We start from the raw sequence: 14,703 nt of genomic DNA on the forward strand, positions 1-14,703 counted from the left end.
CAAAAGGGATGATGATGAATGATAATAGTCAAGAAGTGCAACAAGAGAGCCAAGAATTTGAAGGCAATCCCGAATACTTCCACCAAGTGCAATTATGCCTTATGAAGATATACCTATTGATCATAATAAAGAACATGAAGAAATATGAAGTCAAGATGAAGAACCACATGAGCATCTTGATGGAGTTGTGCCTTTGGTACATAGGCACTCTACTAGAGAAACTCGTGCACCCGGGTGGCATAAAGATTATATGGATCCAAATACTTTGCATGCATTGATAGCTGAAAATAAAGTGCCAACATCATTCCGTAAAGCCATTGATAGCAATGGTACTGAGCATTGGAAAAGAGCTATGGAAGAAGAGATATTGATCTTTCAAAGAAACAAGACTTGAGATTTCGTAGAGCTACCGAAAGGTAGAAATGCCGTTGGTTGTAAATGGGTGTTCAAGATAAAGAAGGGGCCTGATGGAAAGCTTGAAAGATATAGGACAAGACTTGTGAAAAAGGTTTTTCACAAAAACAAGGCATTGATTTTGATGAAATATTTGCATCAATAGTCAAGTTGGTCTCAATTCGCTTGGTGCTTGGGTTAGTTACTATACATGATTTAGAGCTTGAGAAAATGGATGTGAATACGACATTTTTGCATGGAGAACTTGAAGATAAAGTGTACATGCTACAACCAGAAAGCTTCATTAGAAATGGCAACAAACGACATATGTACATATTGAAAAAATCATTGTAAGGGCTCAAGCAAACATCAAGACTGGTATAAAACGTTTGATATGTTCATGATGAGCATTGGGTATATTAGAAGTAAGTATGACCATTGCATCTATTTGAATTTTTTTGATGATGGTACATACTTAATTTTAGTCTTATATGTAGATAACATGCTTTTAGTGTGCAAAAATAATACCAAAATTGATGAGCTCAAGACCTTTTTGAGCAAACGATTTGAAATGAATGATTTCGAGCTGGCAAGGCAAATCCTTGGTATTGAAATTGAAAGGGATAGACAAAATGATATTTTGTTACTATCTCAAAAGGGTTACATAGAAAGGGTGCTTGAAAATTTTGGCATGAAAGATTCAAAGGCAGTAAAGACACCCTTAGCACCTCACTTCAAATTGTCTTCAAGGCAAAGTTTGAAGATGGAAGAAGAAAGAAGAAGCATGACCAAGGTGCCTTATGCAAATGTGATTGGAAGTTAATGTTTGTCATGGCATGTACAAAACCGGATATCTCGCATGCGGTTGGTGTTCGAAGTAGGTTTATGACAAACCTTGGAAAGGTGCATTGGGAATCCACAAAATGGGTGATTTGGTACTTAAGAGGCACAACTAGTTATGCAATTACATTTGGCAAGGGCTCAACTCAAATGCAAGGTCTTGTGGATGCAAATTTTACCGGTGATCTTGATAGAGGTAGGTCAACTACCGCATTTGTTTTCTAGTTTGCAAATGGATCGATAAGTTGAATGTCAAAACTCCAAGACACGGTAGTATTGTCAACTACCGAAGCTGAGTATATGGCTGCAGCGGAGGCATCAAAAGAAGTCGTGTGGCTTCAAGGGTTGATAGGTGAGATGAGCATTATGTGCAAGCCCATAAAACTATTTTGTAACAATATGAGTGATATCCATTTGACTAAGAACCCGGTTCACCACAAGATATCAATACACATATTGGTTCAATATCATTATACCCGACAAATTATTGAAGATGCAAGAGTTCAAATGGTCAAGATCATGACCGAAGACAACCTTGCGGATATGCTTACGAAGTCCATCCAAGTATTGTGCTTTGATTGTTTCCCATATTACTTGTTTCTTGTCAATATAATTTTTTCTCAATTATATTGTACTTCTAATTGTATCTTGGACATGTTATTGAAGTGTTGAAATTATTTCTCAATTATATTGCACTTCTAATTGCATCTTGGACGTATTATTGAAGTGTTGAAATTATTGATGTGGAGTGCTCAACACATCTAGTAGGAATTTAAGATATCCCGAATTACTAAAATCAGGCTAATTGGGTTATCCTGATTTACAACACTAACTACGTCCATTAGTTAATTGAATCATATTTACTAGTTGGCACGTTAGTAAAAACGACGTGAAACATAAGGTTGATGTAGCACACGTTTAAGGTGGGATGAATATTTAGAGACACAAAAATCATGCAAGACCATGTGTCAATATAGAAGCAAGAAACGAGTACTACTGTAGTCACTACACCGCAGCTACCAGGCACGATTGTGAACAACCAACCAAAGTGTTCGATGGCTATAAATATTAAAAAAAAAAACAGTCAACAATATACAGAGATACACACAGAGACAAAGAAAGGCGGAGAGAGACACAAGCAAGTGCTGACAAACGGAGAAGAAGCACATATACTCTCCAAAGAATAAGAGACCCCTTGGTCTATAAAGAACATCTCTTGTAACGAATACATCTGTGAACAATTAAACAAAGGTTTTTGCTTCTTGTATGAGATAGTAAATGTAATTAACAGGACATCCACGGATACCTTGGAATCGCTTGTTCCATAAATAAAATAAAGCTTTGTACAAGGATATACCTTGCTAGAGTAATTGTTTGAAATTCTCTTGATTTATTCTATATCCGCTCTTTTTGCATTGATACATTGGCATCACAAAATTGAGAGTCATTGGAGAATTACATCCCACACAAGCACAATGAAATCCCTCATAACACAAAACAAAAAAAAAATGCAGTACAACATGTAAACCCAATGTATCCTGAGATTGCCCATGTAACCAAGTGTATATGGTACAAAACTTAGAATCCTGAGATTCCTAAGTTTATTAATGTATGAGTAATATAGAACAACTTTTAAGTGCAAAGTAATCCACATACATGAGAATGACCTGAGGCCTTGACGGTAGTATTGCAGGGTGAGGTCTCTGACTCCATTCTCATCAAAGGATAGGGTCCAAATCCCCACAGACAGACCACTTCTTACTCACCCCAAAAAAAAATAAAAAATCCATTTACTTTATCAGGAGAGATGATCGGGTTCTCTATTTAAATTGGATATGAATAAAGTTGTGGGCTTTAAGTTATAAACCAAAACTCAGGGACATTTCTGGTCTATCACAATGGAATGATAAAAGAGTCTTCTTAGCCTTGATGCTTATTTGGGTCAATAATTTTTACTAAAGCCATACAAAAGAGATGCATTAAAGATCATAGTATCCAAGTAAAAGATCAGACATACTCTTCCATTTCTTCAGAACTAACATTAGGGTCAAGAATATCACAGGTATATGATCCCTGCCAAGACTGCAGGCACCCATAAATGATTCACAAAAACATAATCATCATATAATTCTGTAAATATAAAGATTTCTTGAGAGAAAATTCCAATCACAGAAAGACAGTGGGATAAACAACAGAGGGGTTCAGTTTTTTTTTTTTTTGTTGGGGGGGGTGGGGGGGGGGCACGTAAGATATTAAATCATTCTGTATAGAAAAGAAAATAAAAGGAATTAGCAAGGAAAAAGCTAAGTTCATTTGAGATTTTTGAAACAAAATCCTTCTATTTATTTGATGGTTGGAGCGAATCCACTTGTTAGGAATGCCCAAGACCTCTATGTTAAACCACAAGAAAGTTGTGAAATCAAGAGCCCTGACTTTGAGTTTGCTCAGGCGAAGCCTAGGTAGGATTATGATTTAAACTAGTAGAAAATATTTTCTTCAAAAAAACTGTCGACTTTTTCCTGACCATTTTAGAAGCTTAACATATTGAGTTTTAGGGATTTTACACAAAATTTCTCATCATCGGTCTGATTTGTAGGATCATTGACCTATAAATCTTATGAAAAGTGCAAATTTACTAATGCATTATAATAAAGGAAAAAGTTTATATAAGGTTGTAACCTCAAAATGTAGAATTACAGACGCACCTCAAAAATCCATAAGAAAATGGTGTTTTAATGTTGGAAAACCATATACTTGATCATCTCGACATTGAGATGTGTAAAAAAGAAAAAAAAAGAAGAAGAAGATTTTTAGTCCCAGAAATAGTGCATCTTGCAACACATTATTTAGACCGTCCATTTTCAAGATTTTCATATTTTATAGATCTACTTGATTTTAACAATTTTTGGAGTTTAAAATTTTATAAATAGATATGAAAATATATTTTAAGATAATCCTAAAAATTTTTTACACCAAAATTACATGTTATGATAAAATTTGGAGGTGCACCTTAATTGGATTGTTTAAGGTTGCAACCTTATAGAAACGACAGTCTTGTATAAATGTTATAACTTTTTTCTTTTCTTTCTTTTTTGGGTAATTCAGTGGGGAAGACAGGCCCCTACTCTTTTTTTCTAATAGTTTAGGAGTTAGTTCTTTAAAGGTGTTAATGGGGTGGTGTCAATGGAGTGTCAGGGTGCTACCACCATGATCCCAGCCCCTTTCCTATAAATATTATAAATGAGCATTAAATTAACGCATAACTCCAAAATATCATAACTATTTCACTATACATAGAAACCCACTTCTACAACCAATAAATCTAAAGAAATTGGAAATTAAATAAAAATTATTAACAAAAACAAAAAACAAAATATAACAAAAAAATCGTCTTCTAATGCATTAAACAAATTTCATAACTAATGCATTATGCTAATAGACCCTCATCTACAACCAATAAATATAAAGAATTGCAAATTAACTAATGCATTACACAAATATCATAACTATTGTATTATTAAAGTAAACCAATGCACAACTCCAAAATATCATAACAAATGCATTGTATATATAAACCCTCTTCTACAAGGAATAAATCTATTCTAAGGGAAATGGAAATTAAATTAAAAAATTTAACAAAAATAAAAGGAAATATAAAAAAATAGATAAAACATACCTTGAGGACTGTGAAGTTCCAATTAAACATGGAAACACCACAGGCACAAAACTCAAAAAAATATAAAAACCTAGATTTTGATGAAGGCTTGAGGTAGGGAGGGAATTAAGCAAGGACGGTGTTGGGGATGAGGGAAAGGGAGGACCGAGAGGGAAGAGGGTAAGGGAGGCTAGAGACTGAGGGGCGCGGTGGTAAGAGATGTTAGAGCAAGGAATCCCCATAAGGTTTGATGTTCGAAAAATTGAACTGAATATACTTGAAAACAAGATAAGAAAAAAAAGAAGAAGATACTTAAAAACACAAGTTCAAAAACATATCATTATAAAATAAAATACAATAAAAATAAATTAACTTTTATTTTGAGAAATTATTCAGAGGAAAAAAGAGGAAAAGCCATAATAGTAATTAATTATATTCCTCTAAATCAGGTAAAAATAGATATTAAATGGTCATTACCCAATAAGGAAGAGCTGATGTACAAAGTTGCAGAAAGAAGAATTTCCTCAAAATTTGATTGCGAGTCAGGGCATCATCAAGTGAAAATTGAAGAAAAAAATATTCACAAAACAACATTTTCTACTCCTGAAGGATTATATAAATGGCTAGTGATGCCCTTCAGACTAAAAAATGCTCCCTCGTAGTTTCAAAAGATGATGGATTCAATATTCAAATAATTCTCTGATTTTATTGCTAACTACATAGATGATTTTGTTGTCTTTTCAAATATAGCATGCAGGAACATCTGGAGCATCTCAGAATATTTGTAGAAACTGTACATAAACATGGAATAGGTTTTTCTTCTTTCAAATCACCAAAGAGTCAATTAATTTTCTTGGTGTATATATCTCTAAAGGCCCCAAATCCAAATGAAGCCCCAAATCATCCAGAAAATTGAAAAATTTTCAGACAAGCTACAAGATAAATTATAATGCCCGAAATTTTTTGGTTGTCTCAATTATGTTTAAGACTTTTTTCCCAAAATTTTTGAGAAAACCAAGAAAATTATAAGCGGAGTCTAAAACTTTTCTATCTCCATTGCACACCAAATTTATTTTTTATAACTCTCCAATCAACTCCAAAAAATTCCTTTTATGAAATTTCAACAAATGCAGAACAGATAAAACCATCTTTTGGGGAAAGATTAAACCCAACTTTTATATATCTCCATTGCATATCAAATTTATTTTTTATAACTCTCCAATCAACTCCAAAAAATACTTTTTATGAAATTTCAACAAATGCAGGACAGATAAAACCAACTTGGAAAAAGATTAAAAAACAAAAAGAGTTATTTACATACGGACCTTAAATAAGTTAGGAAAATACGAGTTGCACCCTTTATATCGGAAAACTAAAATCAAACTCGGTCAACACGACCGATTTTTTTATGAAATTACCCCTCGGTCTAAGGATACCATCTTTGGACCGCTTTTTTTTTGTCAAAACTTAAGTTGCGACACTGTTTTTTTTTTCTTCAAAACTTAAGTTATGATTCAAGGATGAAATTCTTGGACCACTTGTTTTTTTTTTTTCAAAACTTAAGTTCTGATCCAAGGTTGAAATTCTCGAACCGCTTTTTTTTTTTTTTTTTCTCAAAACTTAAAGTTGCAATTCGAGGATGGCATTCTCGGACCGTTTTTTTTTTTTTTTTTTCTCAAAACTTAAGTTTTGGTCCAAGAATGCCATCCCTGGACCGTAAATTTAAGTTTTGAAAAAAAAAGCGACCAAGGGATGGAATTCTCAAACTGCAACTTTAAGTTTTTTTACAAAAAAAAAGCAGTCTGGGGATGGAATTCTCGGACCGTAACTTAAGTTTTGAAAAAACAAGGAAAGCGGCGGTCCGAGAATTCCATCCTCAGATCGTAATTTTACGTTTTGGACAAAAAAAAAAAGAAGGCTTCCGTGATGGGCTAATTTTGTCCAAAAAAATATTTAGTCGTATTAACCGACCTTGATTGTAATTTTCAGGTATAAGAGAAACAACTCGTATTTTCCTTACTTATTTAAGTTTCATACATAAATAACTCATAAGAAAATAAAGAGAGAGGGACCTTGTGATAAAATATGGAACCTTATGGACTTAAAGGTAATTTTAATAATTTTACATGGTCCGTACGTAAAAAATAATATTATCCTCCACAAACAAAAGCATCACAAAAAGCCAAGTCAAGTCTGATTGTTTTCCAAAAGAAAGTCCCGTTTTGAGGGCCTTCACCTCGACTAACTGCTTTGGTCATTCTACCCTCAACAAATTTAGGGCTTTACAGTCCGTAGCAACTGCCATTTTCTGTTGCTTCCATAAAGGGCTAAAGTTCACCTGCCATTTTCTTTGTAAAGAAAATATCTGATATCCCAAATGAACAATTCAGTCTTTTTATTAACTATTAAGGTACTCCCACTTGCCATCTGTTACATTCAAATTCCTCTCTTCAAAGTGCAAACAGTAAAAAATAGAGAACTGATCTTCAACTCTCTCTCTCTCTCTCTCTCTCTCTCTCTCTTTTCCTTTTCAACACATGCCCCCAAGCATCTCCTTAATGGGTGAATGGGGAGAGCAGCATGTGCATTTTCTCATTCTGGACTGTACACTTGAAAATAAAGTTGAACCAGCATGTGCAGGAAGAACTCAAAGCCTGCAAAAATGCGTGGAAGATAGATACATATCTATGTTATAATAATAGGAAAAAATCTAATGGAATTTGTGGTCCTCAAGGGACAAGAAAAAAGAAAAAACAAACAAATCTTAGAGTTGGGGGCAATTAAAAAGATTGATTCTCCAACTGACAGTGACAATCTTTTGCAGCAATGTGTGATCGTTTTTTCACATTCTCTCTCCTCAACCAAACTTATATGAGAGGTCCTCTTTGGAGAATCTGCCTCAAATTTTGAGTCGAGTCAGTGTCAATCATCCATGAGAATATATTTTGGAAATACTAGCCCCCATGAGAAACCAAATCTCCAAGCCTCCAACCCAACAACAACAAGAGAAAGCAATATATGATTTAAAAACACAACTTGTTCCTTTCAAGTGCAGAGCACAGAACCCCATGAAATAAAGCCAATCTCTTTCCTTACTTGGCAAAAATACACGGAATTACATTGTGTCCTCATATGTTGCACCTGATTAATAGCCAACACTGTTGCTTTCTTCCATTTGTTCCCTCTCTTCCTACTGTAGTTAGGCAAGAGATCTGAATTCAATATCAATTTGTCAATCATCAAAACAACCCAATATCTTAAAGAGAGAAATGAGAGAGAAGAGAGGGTGGTAGAAATGATTCTTCTACTCTGGTGCAATTAATCTTTCAGCATTGCCAAAAAAAGGAAAGTTCATGCACCAATCCACTAGAACAAGTGAACTCAATCCTTCAACTGGTGAAGCATAGTGGCATCATGAAACAGAGAGAGAGAGAGAGAGAGAGAGAGAGAGAGAGAGAGAGAGAGAGGGAGAGAAGGTCTTCTACATGAGAGGGCTCACTGAAGAAGCCCCATGGTGCCATGTCCCAACCCCATTCCAATAACCCCCTGCATCAAACATGCCAGACCCATCTCCTCCACTCACTTGCTGCTGCCACTGCAAACCCCCCATTTCCTGAAAAGGAAACCCTAATTCCTCTCCTTCTTCAACCTTTGGGTTCAAAGAACAAAAGTTGTAGAACCCCATGTTACCAACCCCATACTGGTTTTGCTGAGACACTTCCTGGTTCGAATTCTCCAACATCAAAGCCTTATTGGGGACTTCAAAACAACTTCTTAAGCTCTCCAAATGTGACAAGAATCCAGGATTGGTGGTCGCACTGGGGTTTCCGAGAATACCAGAAGTGGGATTAGGGTTTCCTAAAATGGAAAGTTCAAGAGATGATGGAATTTGGGGTGCAGAAGAAGAAGAAGGAGGGTTTTGATGGTCAGGTTGTTTCTTTGGTGTTGATCTCTTGTTCTTTCTGCAACCTCCACCAACTGGTACATTTCTTAATGATCCACCTTTGGTCCAGTAACGCCTACAAGCTTTGCAGAAGTATCTAGGTTGAGAGAGGCTATAGTTGTTGTAGTAACAAAACTTGGTGTTGGTTGAATCACATCTAGGGCATTTTAGTGCTTGTTCAGGTTGGGGTTTGAGCCTTCTCTCTTGTTGCATCAATGATGATGAAGATGGCATTGAGGATGTCATGTCCTCTAAAGATTGGCCTCCCATGCCCTGTGAAAGACCCCACCTTAAATATCAGGAAGAGAGAGAAAATGAGAGGGGGGGGAGATTTATTGAGTAGAAAATGATGATCCGCAAAACTCTCACAAAGTCATCTATTTAACTACATAGAAGGTGCTTCTAGTTATGAGAGAGCTTGGATATAAAATTTTCATAATTTGTCTCTTGAGAGAGAGAGAGAGATATTGTAAATAACTGTAATATACAGAACATTCACATCTTGAACTTGTTAGCCAGAGACAAAACCTTTTACAAATTTAACTTGTTATCCATAAGAGAGGTTTTCAGTTTTAACCAATGACAAATTTAAAGAAACAGCTTTCCCAATTTTGTATCTTGATAGCCAGAGGGGGGAAGAGAAGGATGCATGTTATCAGTTTGAAGGAGTAACAATCCACAAATTTCCAGAGATATAGAGAGATTACTAATTCTGAAGAGAACTTTAACAGTTTCGGAATGTGCACACCACTTAGGGTATGGAAAGTGGACAAAGGATTAAAATACTGATATAGCATTAAAATTCTAATATAGAACTGTGAGATTCACAAGCATGCAACCCTAAGATATTAGATTAAAGTAAGGGATTATGATTCTTTAGGGATTAGCATTGGTTTACTCAGTGCAACACTGAGTTCCATGGATGAACACTTTATGCAGCTTTTTCTTTGGCAAGAGTTGGAGGAGATTCTTCTATGCTCTCTTTGTTACAGTCTAGAGAGCAGTGATAAAGAGAAAGTGGATCAATTAAGAACGTTAGTTGAGTGTATGAATTTGTCCTCTGCAACTCAACTGAATCCATGGATTAGGTCTTCAAAACATGAAACCAGCTCAAAGGAGCACCTCTTATCAAAATTGGCCTTGTAAGTCCACTGCCAACCTCTGATTTTGCAGAGATAAAACCACCCACCCACTAGAGAAGCAAAAGATGGAGAGTCCAAGCTCTAACACAAGGCCAAAGAGATCAATGAAAAACGACCATACCCACTAATAAATTGTTGATCAAAGGATAAAAATATGAAAAATTAAGATGAAATTGCATTCAAACCTTAAGAATAAGAAAAATCAAGACATAAACTCAACACAAATCATATCCTATATAGACTGAGAAACTGATCATATTCCTTAGAGAGAAAGAGAGAGAATTGTGTGATGTTCTACTTTACCTGGTGATGGGCACTTGCAGGATCCATGCATGCCTGAAGAGAGGAAGTGAGCGCCATGTGGAGGAGGAAGAAGAATAAAGCAAGGAATAGACACCCAACAAGTAGATAGAGAAAGCTAGAGACAGTGCGAGAAGTGGCTTAAGAAGAATAAATAATAAACAAAGTGAGGCAATGCCTTCTTTATGTGTATATATAGAGGGAAGAAAGAGAAAGAGAATAAATTATGTACAATAAACAAAATGAGGGACTGCCACACTAGGATTTGAAGCGGTCTCCAAGGTAGAGAGGGGTGGTTGTTATTGGGATTAGGGCAAGGAGGAGGTGTAATGATTACTTTCCGTACGGGGTGATCGATCCGTTTGGCTTGCACGCAGAGAAAGCGCATGGAAAATTCGAGTCGATCGGCCCGCCCTTCCTTAACGGATTCATGAGAGAATGTGGGCCACCACGCCTAGGACCACTTGGACCGACGAACCTCTCAAATAATTCGCCCGCCCGCCCGCCCGCCCGCCCGCCCGCCTTGTAACGCATTCAGTGAGAGAGAGAGAGAGAGAGGGTATTTTACATGTAATGCCCATCACTTGCTTACTCACGTGATGCATCGTACTATTCCCATGCTTTTTGGTTTTCCCCTAGCTATGATCATAAGGTACCCTAGTAAACACCCAATGCACTTTCTAACTCTCCACAATTATCTATATATATATATATATAAAAGGAAATGATAATACTAGACCCTCCAACATTTATAGGTGTAGGATTTCATGGTTATCATTAAATTTTACATAAATCTCCAGAAAAGTCAAGTCTCACTCTCATGTAATAAATTTTTTAAAGATCTGTGTCAAATTTAATGGTGATCCTATGGGATCCTATACACATAGGTGGGGGAGGGTCTTATAGGATCATTACTCTTATATATATATATATTTATTTATGTATTTTTTTGGATAAAGCTGAGGCTCTGAACAATCAAATAAGAGCCAACTTTCAAATAGTATCGAAGAATATGGTTTCAGTACTAGAAATCTTTATGATAGGTTTAAAATATGTTTTTATCTTTAATTGTAAAATTTAAAGCTTCAAAAACAATGTAGATCGAGTAGATCTATATAAACTTTATAATCCTGAAAATTGAAGGTCCAAATATGCATTACAAGATGCATTTTTCCAAAACTTGAAATCCATTGTTTTCTCATGTCCATGCATCTTGGTATTAAGATGATCAATTTGAAAATATTTGGGCATTAAAACAACAACTTCTAATGAAATTTTTGAGATGGGCTCTAATTTGATTGTTTAGAGCCTTGGCTTGGCTCTATATAAACCTTTGTTTTTTTTTTTGAGATAGTTTAATCGTGATGGGTCTTTTATTTATAATAGAAATAGAACTCAAGATGTCATAACGACTTACTGCTCTTAAATAAAAAACCCGTTTTCATATCCAATTGCTGATGCTTTTGTATTAAGTTGTGAGCGTTGTTCTAGTGACTACAACAAACATAGGAGCAAAGGAAAATTTCAGCTTTGGAGTAAATCTTTAAAAAAATTGAACTTTTCGACTAAATGTTTAGATGTCTAATTCAAAATTTTATTTGAACCCAAAGAAAGAGAAATTTATCAAAATGCATATTTGAGGGTTTACCCATTTCAACTATTCTTGGTAATGATCATGGGTATTTGAACGAGGGCTTTGAAAATAGATAAAAATATGGATAAATGGTTAAATAATTTATTTTTAATGCAATAAATTTCTCAAAGAAAAAGAGGAACTTACGACAAAATACACATCAATCATTGTAATATAAAATCTGCTAGCTTTCGCTCAATAACGCCAAGGACAAAAGCGTCAAAAGCAAGCTTCCTACCAAACCGCCATAGGGACTGAATGGTAATAAGGGCCCAAACAATTTTTAGAGAGAGAGAGAACGAGGGTAGGCTGCAAGCTGGTCGGTGCACGTGGGCCCCGCACCCAGATGCCCTTTGTCGGTCTTACACGTGTCCGGCCGACGTGGCGGATAATCATTGGTCATGGCCGAATATTTGGGTGACCGAGAAAGGCCGCGCGTGTGGGTCCCGCGTGCGAGTGGGGGGTGTGTGGGGGGCCCAGGGCTTCCCTCCCCCTTAAGCAAAGTATCAGAAGCTCGTCTCCGGCTCTTGACACGTGTTACGTCACAGTTGGCACGTGACGCGCCGCTCTTCCGTTACGGAACGGTCCCTGGTTTCTTCTTCTTCTGTTTGAGGTTGAAGATGAGAGGCCGTAGATGAGAGGCCGTTCGAGCGGGAACGAGACGCCCTCTTTAGCTGTCGCCGTCGTGGGTCCCGCCCACTCACACAACCCGCTCTTCTTCGTTCCATGCACAGGTGGTGTACGACTTGGTCCCCAAGCATACGTGAGAGTATCGTGTAGGATGTTAGAGGGGTGTTGGGCATGCCATTTGTATGCCGAGGCTCTAAACAATCAAAGTAGAGCTAACCTTCAAATAGTATTGAGAAATGTGATTTCAATACTGAAAATTTTGTAATAGCTTTAAAATATATTTTATCTCTAATTATAAAATTTAAAGCTTCAAAAATAATGTAGATAGAGCAGATCTATGAAAACTTGAAAATCTTGATAATTGACAATCCAAAAATACATTACAAGATGCGTTATTTTCAAAAATTGAAATCTATTTTTTTTCTCATATCATTTTTATGCATCTTGATGTCGAGATGATTGTTTTGCGGATATTTGGGCATCAAAACAACATCTTCTAGTGAAATTTTTGATGTGGGCTCTAATGTGATTGTTTAGAGCCTCGGCTCTACATAAAAATTGTTCACTTACTTTTGGTATAAGGTGGTCACAATTGATATGGACTATTGGATGTGTAATTTAGTGGCTGCATTTATTTTATTTTATTTCTTTTGAGAAAGAAAGATATTCATTAAGGAAATGAAATTACAAGAAAATAAAGGAAAAGGAAGATAAAAACCAAAAAAAACAAGGGGAACAAAAGGTGAACAGAAGACAATGGCAGCTAGGGAGAAGTAGCCAAAACAACCAAATAATATTCCTTTGAGGTAGCACGTTTGCGAATAAGACTGAAAGAAGTATCATGATCCCTTAGTGCCCAAAAAATTTTATCCATGATTCCACTAAGAATCCATGGATGCATTTATTTCATTGTTCAAGTTCAAAGGAAATTTTCTCTTACTTCATCACATTGGATGGTTATAAGTAATTGTGACCCTCTTGTACCAAAAGTAAATAGTCTCATTGTATACAATTCTTTTTAAAAAAACTATGTTTGAATTAAACTAAAATTTTGCATATTGGAAGATCTAAAAATTAGCCAATTTCAACCATTCATTAAAGTTTTCATTAATTATATGGCAATATTTGTTAAATGAACGAGGTTTCAAAACTATGGCTCATCTATGGTAGGGCAAAATCAAATTCCTGGGTGCCAAACAACCCTCAGTGTTTTGTGAAATTAAATGCTCCTAACTTAAGAATATTTTTAGGACGGTAAATTCTAAATTTTGGGATGTAACTTATACAACCTAGGGATTATCCTAAAAAATAATAATAATAATAATAATAATAATAATAATAATAATAATAATAATAATTATTATTATTATTATTATTATTATTATTATTATTATTATTATTATTATTATTATTATTATTATTATTATTATTATTATTATTATTATTATTATTATTATTATTATTATTATTATTATTATTATTATTATTATTATTATTATTATTATTTACTTTCTAAATGTGCTTCGAAACATATTTTTCTCCGGGGCTAACTGTTCAATTTTGAATAAAGATTCTAATCCCATTATTCTTACAAGGGTGAGGTCTCTATGAGTCGGCTGCCTCATTTATTGAAGTGCATCCCCCTTTAAGATCCAATTTAAAGGTGGATTTTCGATTAGAATTTAGGGATCCATGCTCCAAACCAAACCATAGTGATGATAAAAATATAAATAAATAAATAAATCTTTAAATTTAAAAGTAATTGTTTTTGGATTTTTTTTCCCAGTCTTTTACATCCATCTTAGAGCTGGACATGTGATACTCAGGGACGTATGCATAATACTTTCCCTTCTTCTAAAGTGGATTATACAATGTTTTAAAACAATGGATCGGTGCCAAGATCACCCATCCTAAAAACCGGTTTGGATTGGCAGATCGGAGGCTTGGATTATTGGATCAATTGAATCAATTGATCGGCTCGAATTACCTTTAAAAAAATAGGTTTCTCACAAAAATGGAGGTATTGCATTATAGAAAAATACATAAATGCTGAGAACATGTTTAATGTCAGAGTGTTTGTTGACCATTATATTGACTTTATAGCCGAAATGAACTTTAAAATACAACTCATTGTAATAAAATGGATATTTCTAATTCAATTTTTTTT

General features: G+C 35.1%; 1 protein-coding gene across 2 annotated transcripts; it reads right to left on the minus strand.

Moving 5' to 3' along the window:
* Positions 1–7,551: 7,551 nt before the first annotated feature.
* LOC18433082 (dof zinc finger protein DOF3.7) lies at positions 7,552–10,661 on the minus strand. Of its 2 annotated transcripts, none has more exons than XM_088873903.1 (2): positions 10,277–10,661; positions 7,552–9,104 (listed from the first exon to the last, which is right to left on the minus strand). In XM_088873903.1, exons 1-2 carry the CDS (start codon positions 10,331–10,333, stop codon positions 8,370–8,372), a joined length of 792 nt encoding a protein of 263 aa, XP_088730029.1. In that variant the 5' UTR covers positions 10,334–10,661; the 3' UTR covers positions 7,552–8,369. The 2 variants fall into 2 exon arrangements, with proteins under 2 accessions (XP_088730029.1, XP_088730030.1); XM_088873904.1 differs by lacking the exon at positions 10,277–10,661 and adding an exon at positions 9,954–10,150.
* Positions 10,662–14,703: the final 4,042 nt, after the last annotated feature.

Source organism: Amborella trichopoda, chromosome 8, assembly GCF_054954075.1.
Source record: "Amborella trichopoda isolate Santa Cruz 75 chromosome 8, AtrichopodaSantaCruz75HAP2 v2.0, whole genome shotgun sequence".
Taxonomy (NCBI): domain Eukaryota; kingdom Viridiplantae; phylum Streptophyta; class Magnoliopsida; order Amborellales; family Amborellaceae; genus Amborella; species Amborella trichopoda.